The 20,882-nt window shown below is 39.2% G+C and overlaps 2 protein-coding genes across 3 annotated transcripts in view; both read right to left on the bottom strand.

Annotated features, from left to right (window-relative positions):
• LOC108100066 (probable GPI-anchored adhesin-like protein PGA55) overlaps positions 1-723 on the bottom strand; it is a 34,921-nt gene extending 34,198 nt beyond the window's left edge. The window contains exon 1 of the mRNA XM_017203801.2: positions 312-723. The gene's annotated coding sequence lies outside the window, so the exon portion shown is untranslated. The remainder of the gene's footprint in view (positions 1-311) is intronic.
• A 3,525-nt stretch (positions 724-4,248) lies between these two features.
• The window catches only part of LOC108100059 (nitric oxide synthase), a 37,002-nt gene continuing 20,368 nt past the window's right edge, over positions 4,249-20,882 (bottom strand). For both annotated transcript variants that reach the window (XM_043209345.1, XM_043209346.1), the window contains exons 9-19: positions 20,589-20,763; positions 19,242-19,423; positions 17,697-17,906; positions 14,612-14,756; positions 13,822-13,926; positions 13,631-13,698; positions 8,148-8,481; positions 6,334-7,476; positions 5,573-5,697; positions 4,785-4,851; positions 4,249-4,576 (exon numbers count right to left, since the gene is read on the bottom strand). In XM_043209345.1, the coding sequence (XP_043065280.1) occupies positions 4,469-4,576; positions 4,785-4,851; positions 5,573-5,697; positions 6,334-7,476; positions 8,148-8,481; positions 13,631-13,698; positions 13,822-13,926; positions 14,612-14,756; positions 17,697-17,906; positions 19,242-19,423; positions 20,589-20,763 (2,662 nt within the window). In that variant the 3' untranslated portion in view covers positions 4,249-4,468. The remainder of the gene's footprint in view (positions 4,577-4,784; positions 4,852-5,572; positions 5,698-6,333; positions 7,477-8,147; positions 8,482-13,630; positions 13,699-13,821; positions 13,927-14,611; positions 14,757-17,696; positions 17,907-19,241; positions 19,424-20,588; positions 20,764-20,882) is intronic.

Here is a 20,882-nt window from a genome sequence, read left to right as displayed (position 1 = left end):
GACTTTTCCACCGAAACTGTATATTTACAGCCAATAAATATTTTTGGCGCATTTTCCCCCGCTTCGCTGGACTCAAAATCACCAAGCAAACCCTCCTGAGCAAAAACAAATTTCTTGTTCAATAATTTCACTCTTGGCAACCGACAATCAACAACTTGTGTATTAGTTTTGTTGTTACTGCAATATATTACAACTGTCCCCTAGTTTGTTGTGCCTAACACTCAGCGCTATACACATATATATTCAGGTATATGCATATATATTTATATATATTTCGATACACACATCGACTTGCACTTGCAGACACTTACGTTTTGGGGCCGAAATAAATATTTCGCGCTTTTTCGATTTGAGGCGCGCGATGGGCTTAAAGAAATATTTTCTGATTATCGCCGAGTTGCTGTTGTTGTTGTTGCTATTGCTATTGCTGTTGTTGTTGTTGTTGCTTTTTTGTTGTCGTTGTCGGTTTTTGCCTCGCTTTTGGCCTTACCCACGTTTCTTGCGTTTTCTTTTGCGTTTTTATATATTTTTTTTTCGTATATTTTACATATATGTTATGTTTTAGTGCTTTTCCAATTTCTTATTCACTTCATGTCTGCGCCCGCACACAGTCACACACTCACTGGCGAGTCGTTCAGCATAGGGAGTACGCACTGTACCGGAGCTTTTGTGGCTCGAACCTCTTGCCGATTTTCAACCGCGACGTCAACGTTGAGCGCTCGAAATCTCGTTACTAACTAAAATAAACGAAGCGCGGTCCGACAAAAAAATCGACATCAGAGTTGCGCTGTTTGCTTTTTGTTGTTGTTGCAGCCGTCGGCGGTAACCAAGCTCGCTCGCTCACTCCCCCGCCCCCTCCCCCTCACTACATGCACGCCCAGCTTCGAACGGCGGCAAGTTCAAGTCGCAATGTTAGGCTTGAGCGGCGATGCTCGATCGGCGATTTTCCGGCCAGATTTCGGGGATCGCAATGAGTCGGCTAAACAGGGTTTTGATGGGTTAAATTCAACGCAACCGCCTCAGTAATTTAGGTAAAAGTATTAGATTGTACACAAAAAAATATAAGAGGCCATACAATTTTAAAAAAACTTTTTAGAATTTTTTAAGGTATAACTACTTTTATTGATTTAATTGAACAGATACAAACTTCGTTTTTAAAGGAACCAATTAAGATGCATTTGATGAAAATACAAAACAACCTGAGCTTTTATTCCTATGAATTTAGAAATATGTACTTACTTTGAGAATTAAAACATACCCATTCAATTTAGTGTTTCAAAATGTTGTCCTTATTAATGTTAAAATATATTTTGTTTTTTAACGTTAAAATGAATAAATATCAGTGCAAATAAATGGGTATAGTTAAATCGTTTTTTAGCTATTTTTTCCCCAAAGATAGCATCACTAGGCTTGAGCCGGCTACGTCGGCGCTGATTTTAGTTCGAAACGAACTTTGCAGCCCAAGATCGAAGGCAAAACTGGCGAGCCGGCAAAAATAAACTTTGCTGTTGCTAGATTATTCGCAACATATTGCTTCCGCTGGGAAGTGTTTTTATTCCCAATAGAATTTACTTAAACTGACTTACTAAATAATTTGTAAACATAATGTTCGTATTAAGTACTCTCTGCCAAATATTCTGGCTTTCAATTTAATATATGCTGCTGGCATACTTCAATCAAGCTGAGTCCTTGAGTGAATATTAAAATTTCAATTTCCCCATCGGGCTTCGACTTTGCACCTTTGTGGATTCCGTAGACAGCGTTTTGTGAGTCCCACCTTTTGTTGCCAGCGGCAACTGAGGCTGAGGTTGAGTCTGAGGCTGAGGCACGATGACGTCTAATTTTTCCCGAACTCGTTTGCTTACTCACACACGAAATTATGTCAGGAATGTTGGTGTTAGCCGGGCCATCTGAACGGTGGTTGTTGTGATCGTCGGAGGCTGCCCGTTGAAAGTCGGTTGATTAATTTGGAATCGAGAGTGTATCCATGGGCTGCAGAGTAGCTTTTGGAGCAGTTGGAGCGGCTTAAAAGCCGGTTAAAAGCCAAGCATTTTGGTCACTTGGCCAGGGAGTCGCGTGCCAAAGAGAGAACTGCATTCCATTTGTTAATCGGAGGGCTTATCCCGCACAATTAAGCCAAGTTCCTTGGCAGCTGACTCACGTTCTGGCTAAAAAGATCAGGTGATTTCGTTTACAGGTCGAAAAAACCCAATAAGCCATTGACATCAGTTTACGATTACCATTTCTGCAGAGTTTTACAATCGCATTTCAGTTGGTAAAAGCCAATTTGAGGGTTTTTATGTCGCGGTCAGCATGTCCACTTACCATGTCGTTCGCACCAAATTCAACGGAAACCGTTGAGAACAGCAGTATTATATTTTTTTAGCCACGCGACATTATCAATTTCCACCGAATCTGCATATGTGTAATCGGGTGTCAATAATGCAAGACGACAAAAGTCAAGTGAAATGTGGAAATCGTTTTCTTTTTTGCCTGTCTGGTGAAAACACATTTAATAGCAAAAAATAAAGGTTAAAATATTAACGACTAAGCTAAATGAAAACAATGTATGTTGTAGTATTTCCCAATAAAGCCTATAATTACATTTTATTTCCGCAATTTGAGACTTTTAACTTGGTTAAATAGGCTAACCTTTTGAAAAAACTTGGCCATTTAACCTTTTGATTTCAATTTCCTAGGCAATATCTTTCAGCTTCCTGTGTTTCTGCCACTGACATATGTCAAACCTAAAATATGAGCGGATGCTGGGTTGATTGAAAGAGATACGCGTGCTCTATCTTAACAAAAAAAAAAAAAAACGGGGAAAAATGTCAATCAGAAGTCAAACCGCGACTAGTCACTGCAGTAGAAATTTCCGTTAAAAAAACAGAAACTAAAAGGAATCATTCTAAATGAAACAGGTAAAAAGTCACACTTAGTGTATCGACTAAACTTATACTCAAGATTCAAATCAATTTGTTACATTTTGTACAAACTCAAAACATCAAATGCAAATAATAAGTACATATCCAATACTAGTTAAATTTAACATTATATATGTATATTTTAAATTGATTAGGTTTGCTTTGTGTAAATATCAAATAAAATATTTCGGAATCAGATCTATAGTTGCTAAATATTTTTTTTATAAATTAACTATTTATATGAATTATCCACTAGTGATATAAATTCTTTCTTGCACTTGGAAACTTCCCATAATTTTGGCATGTAAAATTATATAAATCAAATCTAAAAATGTGTTGTTTAAATAGAAAATTCTTTACCATATGGCCAGATAACAGCGCAAACACCCAGCAAACAGCGGGTATACCCATATACTGCATGCGAGCTCAAACAAGAAGAAATCAAACAGAAGCCAAGCAGCGCTCACAATTCAATTTCAGCATTGAAATCGGATACTCCACATAGTCAGTCGCTTGTGGGATAGCGGTGAGCCCCTTTGGTCGGAGTTAGGATGTACGTAGAGGCAGATGTTTAGAATTTCGCACAAGGTACAAATCTGTTAACGCTTTGAAACCGCAGACTGCCACCGGAATGTTGGCGCAGCCACTGCGATGTGGATGCACAGAGGTCTGAGATAACAAAATACTCTAATTGATGAAATATAGATGTTAATAGGAGCTCTTTTACTGGAAAATGCTTCTTATCTATAAGAGATAGATTGTTGGTTCTTGTGTAATAAACAAAGAGTTCATTTGTTATCTGGTAAACAAAACTTTTCATTATGTAAATATTTAAAAATATTTATTTTTATTGTTTGCATTGACAAATTTAAAATACATGATATCTAAAATCTGTAATATTTTTATATTAATTATTTACCAATGTTAAGCTTATTTTTTGTTGCAGTGAAAACCACTGTTCGCTTAGTTTTCTAATTCAATATATATATTGCAATGCAAAGTACGGAAGGTAAGTATATATGGTAGAAATTCTTTCGAGTCTGGCATTGCCAAGCCGTATTATTCCCTCTTATTAGGGCCAAACCAATCGCGAAAAAGGAAAGTCTGAAAAAATAGATGAAAGGAAATGGTATTTATTTTATAAATTGCATTTTCTGCACAATTTGCCAATCGGTGAATTTCCATTTCCCTTCAGCCAATTTAAGCCGCTTAGCCAATGGCCTTTCACTTCGAGTCTGAAATTGGAAATTGCATTTGACTAATCCACGCCCTCCAGCCTTTATAATAAACTTGAAGTACTTGATTTTTCGATTTGTTTATTTGTAATATATTTAACATTTAGATTTTGATTTCTGAATTAATTTGTACATAAGAATCAATAATAAAATGTAATTTATTTAAACGGTATTCGTACGAATAAGTAATGAACAAAGCGACAATATTTAATTGCATTTGAATATGGAGGAAAAGAAAGAAGAAATGTTTGGTATTCTTCACTTATTTGGATATTGTAACCCGCCTATTTTGATTAGTCCGAATATCCCTTACGGCTGGGAAGCCATTCGAATCCTGGCCGTGGCCCTCGATTTTGTGTGTATTTCAGCTGTTCGCAGCGTGATGCCAAAGATGTCCTCGTGGTAGCGACTTTCATCCTGGCAAAAAAAAATAGAATCATGAGAACATTGCAACACAATGTATGTAGATTTGCTGTCGTCAAATGTTGCTTTACACTACATTGTTCAAAACTATTTTTATGCATGCTGGGAAAGATTGCTCATACGCCGAGTGTGCCAAGAAGGAAACCCTTCACCATCGGTATTTATAGCTTGAGCTCTGCCTTTCACCGCTAAGGATACTTACCCGCAGTGTTAGCAAAAATGTCTCAACTTCCGCCTCGCTCTTTTGCTCCTTGCCGGCAATGCACTTCCTGCCAAAGAGAAAGGAATATGTAAAGGCTGAAGTGTGTACGGAAAATACAGGAAAACTCTGCAAAACTGTTTATTTATTCGCCCAGGGAGATGGAGAGTAATCCATGGGGACAGAAATGGGTTTGCAAACCGACGATTTGAAAGGGAATATGTTAAATAGTAGCAAGGGTGTTACTTTACATTTCTACTATTAAGAGAATAATATATAAATTTATTAAAATGTGCCACCTACTTTCTTGATATCTTAATGAAATAATTTCCTGATAATTTTCATACTTAAACCAAAAAAAAGGTATCTTATATTTCTTTGAATTCTTTTCTAATTAGCACAAGCAAAAGATAAGGCCGCCATCCTGTATCATCTTCAGTTCCAATTAAACTAAACCGCTTATGATTACGAGGTGGTTCCCATTAAAATCCCCTGTCGAGGACATGGCCATTATGCAATATCCTGTGTGTATGGATAGAGACAGCCCGTATTTCACAATAAGGCACTTAATCAGGGGCTTTGAAAAATGCGGAGCAGAGAAACGAAATATAAAAGCCGGCCAGGCGATGGCAAAATACCTGACCGTCGGGCATCGGAAAAGCAGGGAAAACAGTGAACTCCCATTGGTGTCCGAAGGGAATGCGGAAAGAGCAGCCACGCCCACTCCGCCCACGCCCGGTGGCTCCCAAACACACAAAGGCAATCAAACTTAAGGAGGGAGCAGGACTCACCTGATGGTCTGGTACACATGCTCGGCCATTGTGACATCGCCGCAGACGTAAATGTGGCCCCGCTCCTGCACAATCAGCTGGTATAACGAATCGAATTCCTGTTCAATCAGGTCCTGCACATATGTCTGCAATCCATGAGCACAATCCAAGAGCACAATCACAAGCACAAGCGATTCAAGTCGATTTGAGTCGTTTCGATGTCGAGTCAAAAAACAAATCATTGTTTAAGCGGCAATAGTTCATGTACAGAGAAAGAAAGCATCACAGTGATTGATTTAAAACCTAACCTTTGACCAATTTAATCTAATAAAATAATGCAAATACACCAGAAATTGTTTAAGCTACCTTTAAAAACTTAAGTAGTTGCATACTAAACAGAGTTAAGCTCGACATTAATAAACATGTCTATAAATATTACATTGTAATAAAATTAAAATATAATTTTGAAAAAAATTAAAAATTGAAGAACAAACAACTTTATAAGTGGCTATTACTATTTTTACTTCTATTGAATTTTTAATTTTAAATATTTAGAAGGAAAAATGTTTACAAAAAATCCTTTTCTAATTGCTAAAGTTATAAAAATAATGAAGGGTTTGAATCTTTCCATATTTATATTTGGAAACTTAAAATTAAAATGTATTAAAAAGTTAAATATAACGAACTAATATGAGAGGAATTTTTTCTAGTGTACCTAAGCTAACTTGTTAAAGTCAATAAAAGTCAGAGAAAGTTCAGTTTGCTGACCACAAAAAGCTTACCTTTGGAATGGCCTGCTCCCTGGAGAGCGCAAGAAAAACTCTGTCCAGAATCTGGTCCTTTTCCAGTTGCGCTTTTTCCTCCGCATAGAGGTCCACATCCCGATTCCGGCAGCCAAAGAAGAGCCACATTTTGGGCAACGCGGCCACGGGATCCAGATCACGGAGGACCTGGAACTCCTGCCAAAAGGAACGGAAAGGAGCGATTCCCGTGCCAGGACCAATCAGGATGATGGGTCGACTCCGGTCGCTGGGCAAGTGGAAACCCAAGGCGCTCCTCACGAACATATAAAGATCATCCTCCGCTCGCAAACCCGAAAGATAATTCGAGCAAACTCCATATCGTTCGTCACCTTCTCCATCTTCACAGCGATATTTCACTATGGCCACCGTTAAGTGGATTTCGTCACTAACTTTCCGCGGTGACGAGGAAATGGAGTAGAACCTGGGTTGCAGGGGCGTCAGTTGGGCCAACAGAAGGGGAGCTGGTGGGCGACAGGAGGGGAACTCCTCGAGGACATCCAGCAGATGAGGCAACCGCCAGTGCCGCCAATCCTCGTAGGCCGAGGAATCATTCACCAGCAGTTCCAATCGCTCCTTGTCCGCCGAATCATCACAGAATCCCGACAAAAGGGTGAGCAATTGTCGCGATGGCGGAGTGGTCAGGTCAAAGAATCTGGCCAGGAGATTCCTCAGCGTATCCGGGGGAATCTTGTCATGTGGCTCCCAGCACTTGAAGATCCCATTCGAGGTCTGCTTCTCTTTGAGCAACTGCAGTTGCAGCACCTCATCGGGATTATCCACACCCACCAGGCGATCCAGCAGACCTTCAACCAACTCGGATCGATTGGCAGGAAAGATGCCCACATGGTCACCCGGCTCGTACTCCAATCCCGGGGCACAGATCTCCAGCAACATCGTCGTCTTGGATCCCTCGCTTAGTCTGGTGAGATTGTGGGGCTGTGACTTCGCCTTACAGCAGTGGACCTTCTTGTTGTGGTACTTCGACAGACTTCCATCCAGGGATCCCTTGCTCACCGAGGGAACCAATCGCACTGTGTTCACGGTGAGTGAGTCGTTCTGGAGTGCCAGCGAAGCATCCGAGAGACTCTCCTCCGGATCCAGGCAGAAGGTCTCGCAGGCGAGCTAGAAAGTCGGGTAGAGGAAATATTTCAAAGAAATACAAATTTTATTATTATAAATAATAATTAATTAATTTCAAAAATTGAAGGATTTTTTTAATCGTTTTTAGAATAAACTAATGTGAATTAATGTAACAGTTGTTATCCGAAAAATGTTATATTGTACATAATTCTTCTATTAATATATCTATTATTTGCTACTCAATTGCTTTATTAAAATGAATTTAAATTTTCTATTTCATTATTATTTCACTTTTAAAAGTTTACATTTTGTTCAAGCCCATTGCACATTAAACATTCTTATGTTTAATTTTTAGTCTTTCAACTTTTACAAAGTGTAATTGCGTATACGCATCGTTGCCTGTGAACACATATCTAACAATAACTTTGCGTATTTTTAAACAGATTATTTAAAAAAGAAAATAATCAGAGTACTTCATGGGAAACTCTTGTTGAATATGGAAGGAGAAGTACAATATTAAATTTAATTTTTATTTCGAGATTTCTGGTTTATAAAATCAATTTTTCCGCATTTAAAGTTTAAGATATAGTGTTCCACCATTTTCCCATTACGTATTTGCACTGTAGACTGCAAACGTTTTTCAACCAAAAATCTCTGCATATTCGAAGCTATGTCTTGCACAGATTCCTTTCGTAGGCTGTCACTCTACTCACCTTGAACACCTCGGGTGCCCACTTGCGGAAGGACTGCTCCTGTCCACACATCTCGTCGCCGTAGGCCACCCGCAGCAGGCGCTCTCCTCCCAGCTCCCCCAAAATGTTGTCCACGTACTGGCCGAAGGCGCAGAAGTTGGGGTAGGCCGAGGAGCCAAGGGCGAAGACCGCAAACCGGACGTTGGAGAGCGGGCCGAAGGTCTCCTCGGTGAAGGTGTCCGAGGTGGAGCCCCGCAGCGAGTCCCAGCGGTCGATTCGCTTCACCTGTTGCAGCGGCAGCTTCATGAACTCCTGTCGCGAACTCGCCTTCATGAAGGACTTCGAGGAGCCAATGCTAAAAAAGAAAATGCCAGTAAAAAAAAGGAACTCGTTTGAATTACAGTTTGAGGAAATCATCTGTTTTTTTTTTTTTAACAGCAGCAGCCTGAAAATATGCATCCCAGTTTTGGGGGAAACAGAACGCAGAACACTCAAATTAAAATGGGCTTTTCCCGCCCTCGGATTCATATTCATCACAAAGGGCCGCGGCAACAAAAGGCAGGGGGCGTGGTCAAGGGCGGCCGACTGCCCCTTTTTTTTTCTGCTGCTCTTCTTGTTACTGTTGTTACTGCTGTTTTTCAGGAACTAAACAATGAAGAAAACACGCCAAAGGAGGCAACAATAAAAGAAGAAAAGCAGAGGCTGACAGCAAAGCATTTATTACGCTTGTCATTGGATGTAGCAGAAAAAAATATACAAAAAAAAACAACAAAAACAAAAACAACAGCAAAGTAAGTAAAAAAGAAATGTGCAAAAACAGCCAAAAAATAAAATGAGCTCAAAGTAGGGCTGAATGAAAGGACAAGACTTGCTCTTGAATTCGGACATGGGCTCAAGCAATTCACTTAGAAAAAGAAAAAAAAAACAAAAAGAAACGTAATCATCCGCTCGTCAGCTGCTCGTCAGTGGCAAGAATTTTCCCAGCGTGTGAGTTTTCCAACTGCAGTTTTCCCCCTCCGTTAGTTTTCCCAGATGGAAAGACCGCCCGGTTGAGTGATGATTCAACAATGAACAGTGGCAGTTTTTAACGAAGCCCAAGAAGCGAGGAAAAATCCGCTTTTGGCCAGACTGCTGCCAAATGCATCTGGCCATGGCCCACAACTCGGTTCTCGGTTCTCGGTGCTCCAATGCGTTTAAAACTATTTTGAGCTCCTGCTGCTCAGCTTGGCTTTGGGTCAAAAGTTTATGGCTTTGCTGGGGTCGTAAAAACCTGTTGCCCCGAGCCAAAAGGATAAGGACTCAGGACTCAGGGATGCAGGACCCAAGACCCGTCACGACTGACTACCATAGAGCTTACAAGTTGTAAGAGCTTGTTAACAGCGAGTGAAGGGGCCAGAACCTGCCGGGGATTATATAGGCGGGGATAAAGCCACTACCGCCGGCCACGGAGAGGAATATTAAATTACAGTATTACTACTCAAGCGGCAGCATCATCAGATCTTCAATTTAACTAAAGAGATTCAACCTTATTACATGTAAATAATTTCTGCAACTTTCCCTGATAAATCCCCTTTGGTTATTTGACTAAAGTGATAATTAATTTAGAAGCTGAGTTACTAATTGCAGGCAGGCATATTAAATTACAACATCAATATGCAAGCATTACTGAATCAACAGTTTAGCGTGTAACCTTAGCATGTTCATTAATTATTTTGCCAAGGAGATGAACCTAATCCATCCGACCATTCTCCGAATTTCCACCTCACCAAAATTACATTGTAATTGTTGGTAAACGTAATCCCACTCCGAATCTGTTTCTCAGACACATGCAATTCATCACGCCGGCAAGAAGCACAACTCAACGCTTCGGTGCTTAGCCAAGTTTTAAGCTGAGTGACGCCTATCAACTTAATCACACACTCCTTAAAAAGCAAAAACAACAAAAGCAAAGCGAATCCGGCACGCAAACAAACAGAGATCCTTGCTCCTTTTAAACCAGCATGCCAAAAGTGCAGCTTTGCGTGAAAAGAGTGTTGTAATTTACAGCTGAACTAACGACTGAAAAAGGAAGCTGAAGGTAAAATAAAAAGGAGGCCAGGTGCCAGAGCAAAACTATTGAGAGCAAAAAACATTTACGGGGCAAAGGACGAGGAGCCAGACTGGAAATCCTGGACTCGGCATAATTAAAACGCTGCCAAGCTGCGCTGAGGATTGGCTACACCTTTTCACTAACACACTGCTAAAAACTATTAAATAGTAATCTTAAAATAATATAAAGGTCAAATTAATAAACAAACCACAAAATAGACAATATTTATGCTTATTATGCATATAAAACCAAAAATAATAAAACTCAAAATTTAAGAATAAATAAAGAAAAATAAATTAGTCTTATGCTCTTTAGTTATGTAGCCATTAAAGTGAATAGAAAATGTAGTGTAATATTATTTAAATTACACATAAATATTTAATATTAAATATTAATATCTTAAATTAATGTTCATCCTATATAAGATTTCAGCCTCTTAGTTATTTAGGAGAGCTTAGTATTCTTTGTTATGTCAAAGATTTACATATTGATTTCTTAGGAGGTAATTGGAAATAATGTTTATACAATATATTACCTAACATAAATATCATGTTTAGTTTCCAGTTCTTTAACTACTTTACTGCACACTTGAACTTGAAGAAGCCGCACAGTGCGTATACTTGATTTCCGCAGTGCACTCCCGCAGCCTCATAAATCTGGCGAGCTGCCTAAAAGCCTGCAGTGCCATTTTCGCCCGTATTTATTCTGTCTGCTCTCGAGTCAAGTGGCCCTAACCAAACAACTTGTGCTTGTAATTATTTTCGTGCACTTGAAAAGCTGCTGAGAGCGGGTATAAAAAAACAAGTCGCTGATGATTTTGACAAGCATTTTATTCAAGTGTTCGGCTCCACTCATTATGCAAAGTGGAGAAATGGCGAGCTTGTAGGTGGCATCATCAACGTGAAAACTTTTATGGGCTAATGCAACATCGGAGGTGGGAGGAATGAGATGTCCTTGCTGATGACGTCTAAGGCATAAGGATAAGTGCCCCATTTCGTGCAGTTGCAGTTTACAGACAACAGGATACGGATGTCAGGTGCTCTCACACACATAAAAACACAAACACCCGCACACCAAAGACACTTAAAAGCACACTCAGAGGCGTTGATGACATAATAGACTGCAATTAAGTGAGCTTGAGTCGACAGTCACTTGACTCGAAGTAGAACAAGGCCACAAATTTTGAAATGGGTCTCCTGTCGCAAGAATCTAGCCACAAAAATTGTATCTAAAATGCCGAAATACCAAATTTATTTCCCGAAAAGCTCTCTCTCGTCGCATTTGACTTTTGGCCCGAAACTATTCCGAAACTATTAAGCAACTACTTGAGTTTCAATTTCGGAAAGTTGCACCCGAAAGCTGGCAAGTTTTTGAGCTTTAAAATTAAATCAATCGAAGCAAACAATTAACGGCAAAGCAATTTCCGAAGCGACAAAATGCCTCGGGAAAATAAGAAGAGCAAATACTCGAAGCAAACGCACTCGAGCGTTTCAGCAGCCGAAAAAGGAGATCCTTCGGCAGCCTTCAGCTCACATCATGTCGATGGCCTCCCCGAAGCGATTTTGGCATCATGGTTGTTTAAATTGCTCATACGCAGCGTGGAACAAGTGGGGGAGCCAAAAGGCAGACGCTCACTTCTTAAATGCTTGGCTGGCAGAAACTGCAATCGATTAAGGGGCGTGCCTTAAATGCTTAATAATAATTGAAACGATTAAACCCAAAATTAAAGCACCTAAGGGGAATTTGCTGGCTATAAATTATATATTATCTCATTTTTCTCAGCAATTAATCATATTTTGAATATAAAAGGAAGGCTGAGGACTGCCAATTAGCGCAGGCTTGGCTCAATTTCTAAGTAAGCCTCGCCTGATTTCACAAGCAAAATTCCTTTACAATAGGATCATATCAATATCAAGGCAATAATAAATCAAATTAATTGGTTTTTCAGGCAGACAAAAAGAGTGAAACCGAAAACGAGGCAGTCCGCTCTTCATTATTTGGCCATTATAATAAACACAAATTAATAAACAAGCCGAAGAACACAACAATGAACACGCACAATTATGTCGGATCAGAGATTTCCCCCATAATTTTTCAATTAAAGCCTCTCCCTTCAACGGAAAAGCGGCCGCAGGACATTTTTTACAGCCTGACTTTCGTAATATGTTATTGAATTGGCTTCCTTCCGCTGGTGAGTGTGTGTGTGTGTGTTTGGTCCTTCCGCTGCTGCTCCACATATGAATTTTCAATTTCGTTTTCAACAGGCAACTCCCAGCTTGTTTAGGTATAAATTTAGCCACCAAAAGAATGGTTGTAAGTGTGTGTGTGTGCTTGTGAGTGTGAGTGTCTGTGTGTTTGTGCCCCAAGTTGTCAAAGTTGTCAAGCGGAAATCCCCTTTACATCATAAAAACCCTCCACAGACATACGTGAGGGAAAATATCGAAATAACAAAATTATTGTTATTGTTTTTTCCTCGTTGATGGGGCCAAAAGGAAAATTGCGCGGATTTGTCTGCTCTCTCAAGCGGCACGCACTTAAGTGCGTGTATCCTTATCCTTCGTGTATGTTGGTATGTGTGCGTTTGTAATTTTAAAGCTCTCGGCACGCATACTACAGCAGGATATGTGGGCCAACAACAACGGCCAATTAATAATACAAAAATGCCAAATATGTGTCAGCAATAATATGAGCCCATGAGGACACACCAAAAATTTTCGAATTAAAAGGGGCGTACAGTGAGTACTCTTTAATGTAATCTTTGTGAATACTAAACTTAAATATAACTTAAAATTGAAACTGATTTTATAGGGATTTGTGAAGTGTTTGAACAAGGGAAACTATATTTCTTTTACTGCTTCCAATAAAAACATTTGTTTTGCTATTATAAAATATTTGTTTATATTATATATTTGCTTAAGGTACCTTATTTGGAATTTTTGCTGTTATTTTTTACCACATTTTCAATAAACTATGATGACTTTCTTCCACAAACTGCATTTAAGGATTGCATTTTCCACATAATAGAAAACTTTCTGTCTTTCGTTTTCTAGTTTGTTTTCTAGTTTAGCTTTTGTACTAACTACATCCCTTTCCCAGCAAAGGAATTAATTAATCCAGCTTGTGTCCCCCAACGAACGACAAGGGATTAAAATCCCACCGCATGCCCCATAAGGTATGCAATAAAAATTGATACGCAGGAAAGCAATTTGCATAAGCTGGAAATTCAAAATGAAAGAAAACTTGCTTAAAAAGCAATTTAGTTACACTCCCATTCCTCCTTATTTATTATCCTTGGCTCTCCGCTGCATCGAAGTAACCGCAAAAATTGATTTATACGAAATTTATGCAAAGACTGCGCCAACAGAAAGGCAGAACAAAAAATGGAGAAAAAATGGGGGGAATTTATTTTACTCACCTAGAATCCTGCAATCCATGCTCGCCAGACTCCTGGACACGCATCGCGTACAATTCCTGTGAGAAAAGCTGGCGAAAACAGCGGAAAAGCGGAAAAAGCGAAAAGTTAAAGTTCACATTTCGGGTCATTAGGAGGCGGCTGGGCCTAATCCATTAATTAGGTTGATATGATCTGGGGGCCTAAGTACTCACCTCGCCGTTTTCCGGGGGGTCGCCGTTGCCAAAGGTGGAGGCCACAACAATTAACAATGCCTCGTGCTCGATGGAGGATATATCGTAGTCGGACATGCAATATATCTAAATGAATAAACAATTTACCGCTGTAGATGTGCGTACTATATATTTTCTTCGTATTTTGTTGTATTTTGCTAGGCCAAACACTTTTGCGGTCATTAGATGCTTTGGCCTTAATACACGCATCCCAGGAAAGCGACCTAATGAGCCTGGACTCTAGAATGTATCTTGTAGTTTGTCGCAGGTGTTTGCAGCTTATCTTATTTTGCCAGCCATCTAGCAGATGCTTTTTACACACACACACACATGAAAAGGGAAACAGGACTAGGACTTGGCCTAAGTTCGGATGAAACTGAACCTGCCGGACACTAAGCTGGCCAAAAAAAGAGGGAAATGTAAAAGTAAATTTCGGCTTTATGCTAATTTGTCTCATGTGGCGTTGGCCTTTTGCCTAAGGTCGCAGGTTAAGTCCAGAGAACCCGAAATGGAGCTAATTTTAGCAGTAGGCTAAAACGTTTTATAATGTCAAATTAGGGATGTCATTTGGCAGTATGAAATATGCTTAGTGCTTGCGGAAGAGCTCATTTCGTAGGCTTAGATTTAACAAGTTTGGAAATTAATGTGTAAACTAGACGGGAGTGTATTAAAGTGGCTTGGTTTTCTCCTCAGTTTTATATTTTTATATAGATATATATAGATATATTTGTATTATAAATTAATTTACTATTTTATTATTTACTATTCTCACCTGGGCATTGAATGCATGTCCGAGTAGCTCACATAGTTGCTTTGCATATTGCTCAGATTTTCCAGTTTCGGTGGCATATAGAACAGTAGCCTTAATTCGCTTGGACAAGGCGCGTCCAAATAGCTTCGATGTAAATTTCACAGCCCTGCAACGAAGTGAAAATGAACGTTTAACTCGTATTTGCTGTGAATGCTACCATAGAAAGACTTAAAGCTGCGTCAGCGGCAGCACGACCATCATCATTAGGCCCATAAGCCTGCGTGTCGAGGGTAAGGCCATAACGGAGAACATAACAGACGCCGGATGATATAGCCACTTTGATTGACATGCCAAGTAATTGGAAAATTGTCTACAAGTAGAGCATATGTTTTGTTGTAAGGACCCGCACACATGGTTACTCAATAATCAAAGGGGCGCAGAGGAATTTTATTGCAGAAAGTCGGACGTTGCGATTTCCCTTGCGCCTCTCATTTCGCCATTTAAAGCAGAATCGCATAAAATTTTATGCACATTGCTAGGCGGAGGAAAACGAAAAAAAAGGAGGGGAATTTTTCAGCAAAAATGAAAAGCCAGCATATGAAAAGGGAAGCCTTCTGTTGCTTCACTGCCGTCAGACATCAGTTGGAATCCTTTGGTCTTTATTTTTGGGATTTCTTACCCCTTAATGCTCAAAGCTGGGTAAATATTTTAATGGCATTTATGAAATGGAACATATGGTCAAACATTGCTAATTAAATGCTTATTTAAAGCAGCTAAAAATAAAACATTAAAATCAATACATCTTATGAGTGCTAATAAATTAATATTCTCAAACAAAAATATTTTATAGCAGTTTAAATTTTGATGTTGAATAAAAGAAATTACTGATGATTTAAATATATATTAAACAGCATATTCTTCATATAATTTCCCCTGAAGTTCTACGGTATCATAAAGTTTTAACCCCCTTCCTTAACACTCGCTCTTATTATTTTTCCTTGGGACGGCATTGTTTTCTTCGCTCCGCGGTTGCTGGAGGATGCCTGCTACTGGCAGGGAACTACTTTTTGGGATAAGAGGGCAAATGGATGCTTATAGGCAGTTTAAATGTAATTCAATATGTCTGGCACCTCCCACTTTGCAGCACCTCGTAGGCGAAGCACTCCGCACATCGCATTTTGCAGCGCACTTTTGTGCGGGCATGAATATAATTTCATTTTCATAAAGTTGTCGATGTCAGCGCTGATTTAATTCCATTTCATCTCATCAGAGCTAAGAGGCGCGGCGCGTGCTGAAACAATTAAACTTAATTATGTCTACAGCCTGTCAGCCCAACATGGATATATGTGCGGATACATATGTCCTCATAAATAAGTAAATACGAATGATTTCGCCTACGCCGCACCATCATTTAAACATTGATAAAAAGTTTCGGCCTCGAAAATGCTCGAATGCTCGATTTAATGGAAGCTCGTACATGTGCAATTGCAACATTTTAATTGATAACTTTTTAATGAATATCTACCAGCCATTTTGCACTTGCTTCTCGTCGGCGATCTGATTGCAGTAAATTAAAATTAATTAGCATGAAAAATATGCCGGCGTCGACAACACTGCATTAATATGCAGCGATTTAAAGTGCGGTTGTTAAATAATCATTATAATTTCGCACGCCTTATTTAACAGCAGCCGCTTTTTTCCTCTCCTTTATAATTGTGTAATTGATTTTATTTGTTAGGGCTCACCGCAGTTGTTTGTTTGGCATTCGATTAATGGATTGATGCGTGAATAAGTGTAAGGATTAAATGCAATTCAGCCTTTGCTAAGCGCATAATTGCCACAAATTTGCATACTCCGATGAAACCTGATAGTTTTTGCCTCGTTAACGCATTTGTTCACAGATTCATTTACAAATTAAATAATTGATTGCCAAACAAAGACTATTACTTTATGGTCTCTCTTGTACATTTCAATGTTGCCCATTTAAACTGTAGACATTTCAATTTGTTTTCTTTGAAAATCATTTCATGCGTGTTCAAAGAGACCTAAAATAACATTTACGTAGCAGAACTAAAACACAAACATAAATGCTTAGGCTTTTCAACTTGAAGAGTTATAAAAACAAATTGGGAGAAAACAAACAACGAATAACCAGCATCCTAACAAATTTTATTGTAAAATATTTAAGAATTTCTTGTAAGCCTTCATAATTCAAAAGGGAAGAAAGAAGCATAGAGAGTTGCATAAAAAGGTAATACTAATTTAAATATAAAACTAGAGTATATATTTTATTTAATTTCAAAAATATTTATAATGCACTAAAGACAAAATTTTATAAAAACATAAACTAAGTTTTAACTTAAGTTCAAATAAAATAAGGAAGTGCTATTTAAAATGCAATAAATCTTTAAATAAATATATTCATTACACATACTAAACAAATATCTACTCAACAGATAAATGTTATAAATGACTTTAAGCGAATTCTCAATCTAAGATAAGTCCCGACGAATTTACCTTTATGTTCGGAAAAGCGGAAAGTAACTTGTAAAGTCTTGAATTTCGCCCCGAATAAAATAAGGACGTCAAATTTGCATAACAATCAACTTCAACCGCACATATGCTGAAACCTCCAAACTAAACGTGGTGGAAGATTTAAGATAGAGAATGGGAAGCGATATCCCGGCAAATAACATTTAAAATAACAATAACGGGGACGACAAACATGATGCAATGTTCCAAATTTTCCGGGCGACTTGATAGCCGTAGAGCAGATGGAGAACAGAGGACCATTAAAAAGGGAGCAGGAGGAGGAGGATGAGGAAACCCGGTGGCAATAAACCACAATCCATGTAATCTACTTAAAAGCTAATCCCTGCTGATGCTGTCGTGTGACACGCTGGCAAAACAACCGAACAACCAAACAGAGAATCGCACACGGGAACAATTACACGGGCAAGGATGCGAGGGTATCAACATCATCATCACCAACATCACCAGTAGCAAGGAGAAGGAGAAGCAGCAGAAGCATCAGAGTACAAAAAGGATATGGATGGGGAGGTCAAAGGTCGCCACGTTAACGGTAAGCGCCGCTGTAAGTACTCACCTAGCGATTTGTTTAAAATTGAATTTGCGTCGCGGCTTCTTGCCCTTGCTCTCGCCTCGTCCTTTTTTCCAGACGTGAGTGCGCCAGGCGGGATCCTGGTACTCAAACGACGGCTTCAGGTAGTACAGTGCCATCTCCTGATGGAAGACCGGCGTAATGGAGCCCGACAGCGGCGGCACGATCCAAATCCAATCAGCGGGACACCCATTTCTGCAATTATAATAAAAAAACAACGAACAGGGAAACCCGGATTTCCCCGGTTAGTAATTGCCTATAATTTTCCATTGACGAGTGGGTGTATTTATTTCGGCCGGCAATTGAAATATGGCCGGCGTATTTTTAGTACCCCAAATGGGGGATTACCACTAACTGACTTAATTGTGGCCTCCCCCCGCCGGCTGTTGCCATAAAAATAGACACGGGCTTACGGTTTTGATTTATTGTTCTGTGTAGGTGATGGCTTAAGGTGGCGGGGGCATTTTAAAACACCCAAAATAAAACACTTTATTGGCCCCAATTCCCTTTTGGAAAGTAGGTTAAGGTTAAACACTTGAAGGCATTTGTTCAACCAATTTCTTTAGAAATTGGGTATTTCTCTTAAATTTGTAGCCAATCTTAATTGGACTAAAGTTGGAATTTATTATTTTATTCACCAGTTTTACAAGCAAGAAATATGTTTTTATTACATGAAATTCAATTGCTGCAATAAATAAAATTTGAATTTATTTACAAGCAGAATTTACTGAAGCTATTTTATGATTTAATTGAAGTTGTAAACTAAAATGTGTTGTTAATGTGAACATAGCAAATATAATGTTTAGGATAGTTGGCCCATTGGATATAATGTTTTACATTTTGTATTTTAGAGCACAACTGCTCATTTGATTTTGTAAATAAATAGCAACATTTAAACAAATCTCGCTGTTATTCAGTGATGTCATAATTAGACATTGGAAATATGAGAAGCAAAAATATTTTAATTGACGGGTCGGAATTGAATTTAAATTGGAAACTCCTTTTTATGCAAAAAAATAAATTAAATATTTTCGCTTGGCAAAATGACCAAGTTAAAAGTTTTGCAGGATGTCCAGTCATTTTTTTATGTTTATGGTTTGCAAATTAACGATAACTAAATTCAACTACTGTGATAAATTTGTAAAAAATAAAAAAAAAAATTATTCAACCTGCTCTACCCTTTTAAAAATAAAATAAACAAAATTGTATGTTTATTTTTGGCTCCTTCGTAAAACGAAACATTCGCTGAAACATTTCGCTGAGTTTGACATATTTGTGCGGCATTTATATGTCTCGCGTGCAGTTTACATAAATGCTGACGACGGCAAATTGGAAACAATAAATTCACTTTCGCACCTGCAAAGAGTTTTTCGCACGCCTTCCGCCGCCTCGAAAGTCAAATAAAACACGTTAAGCCGTAAACATTCTGCTGGGAAAACGCCATAAATGCCATAAATGCCACAAATGCAAACCCAGTGCGGCCATAAACAAACACACACAATATAATCGGCGATCTGGGGAGCCTCTCACCTGAGTTTCGACTCGTTTTCAAAGTGCTTCATGAAGCTCTCGCTGGCCGTGTGGTGATCCACAATGGTTACATTGCGACTTTGGTAGGAGTGCAGCACGGCGATGTTCATCTCGACGACGGCCTTGTCCTTCCACAGGGACGTCGGTGTCCTCGTATCCAGATTCATCTTCAGCGCCACCGTCTGCGGTCAGTGGAAAATCAATTTCGTTAGTTCCTAATCGCTAATGGACGGGAATTTCGATTTTCAATTACAAAATTCGGTTTTGCGGTCACCATTTAATAATTACTAACAACTGCGGTCGTCAGATTAGGCCTTGGCCAACAACAAGTGCCCCGGAGCCTCTGGCAACACTTTCCCCAAACCCGTCGAAAGCCACACCGTATGTCAATTATAGATTTAGCCACAGGCCATCGACTCCCACCAGTGGAACCAAAACTCTGGGCGATTCTGGCGAACTAGTGACTTTGATGATGACAAATACCACAGATTTAATGGGAAACAAGTGTCATTGCAGTTGCATTTTACACTAAGCCATAAGCTTTACGTACTATAAAATATTCACTGAAAGCCAAATACTAAAACGAACCCAATTATTAACTAAAATCGATGAAAATAATAATAGTAATTAAAGTTGAAATTGATTAATTTAATTAACGTCAAGTCCTAGAAAATACCCTTTAAATTAAATAAATTTTCTATAAAAACTATTTTAAAAGGAATTACCTTTTTTTATATTTTAGCAGAGTAACTCAGTTTCAACATTCTAAAATTTAAACTCATTCCGGACACATATGAGTGTGTGTGTGTAATTTTAAAGGATGCATTTTGCTATCATAAAATTCAGCCCCATTTCCGTAGAAGTGCTAATGGCATTTTCGTGCTGCTGAAAAACTAATTAGCCGAAAGGAGATCGATCGAACTTTAAATGCAGTGCTAATGCATTTAATTTCCAGTAACAACCAGGTGCATGATGCATGAAAGTACGGTAGTAACTCGCTTTCGAGCCTTAAAGCAGCGACCTTCTTAAGTGCTGTTAACCATTTTCCACCCACCGCCCAACGGAACATTGCTGTTGGGCAAAAAGAATGCTGGCCCGGAAAAAAAAACGCTTTATGCAAGGACATACTGGAATGATAAAGGCGGGAGTTCCCTTTTCGCTTCTTCTTCTTCTTCGTTCTGCACATTATGCGGCCTTATAATGAAATAAGCGCCACATCGCAATACTGCGACAAAGACATCAAGGACATCGAACAAGGACAATGTCAGGGGAAATAAAAAAAACCAAGGGTGGCCGGATATCAATACGGAAAATTACTATATACTACGTCTTTTTACTTGAACTTACCTCCAACATATTGCGGCGATTTGTGTCGCATAAATTCCGGCTGCCAATCTCGGTGGACATGTACCAACCGCTGAATGTGGTCGCCGTAAACTGGATGCCGCCCACATCGAACAGCATGCTGGAAACGGCGGGCAGGGCGTACCACCGGAGTCCCAGTTCCGAGAACCAATCGAACCTGCAACGGAAACAGCAACGAAAGTGAACGCTGGCTGCTTTTATTTGGCCAATTCGATGGGTATTGCGGTTACAGTGGCCACACAACGCGATTTCGGATGCAAATCCTTTGGCCAAAGC

This window comes from Drosophila ficusphila, unplaced genomic scaffold (assembly GCF_018152265.1).
Source record: "Drosophila ficusphila isolate 14025-0441.05 unplaced genomic scaffold, ASM1815226v1 contig_855, whole genome shotgun sequence".
Classification (NCBI taxonomy): domain Eukaryota; kingdom Metazoa; phylum Arthropoda; class Insecta; order Diptera; family Drosophilidae; genus Drosophila; species Drosophila ficusphila.
The sequence above is the reverse complement of the archived record's forward strand: the minus strand, read 5'-3'. Positions and strand labels throughout refer to the sequence as shown.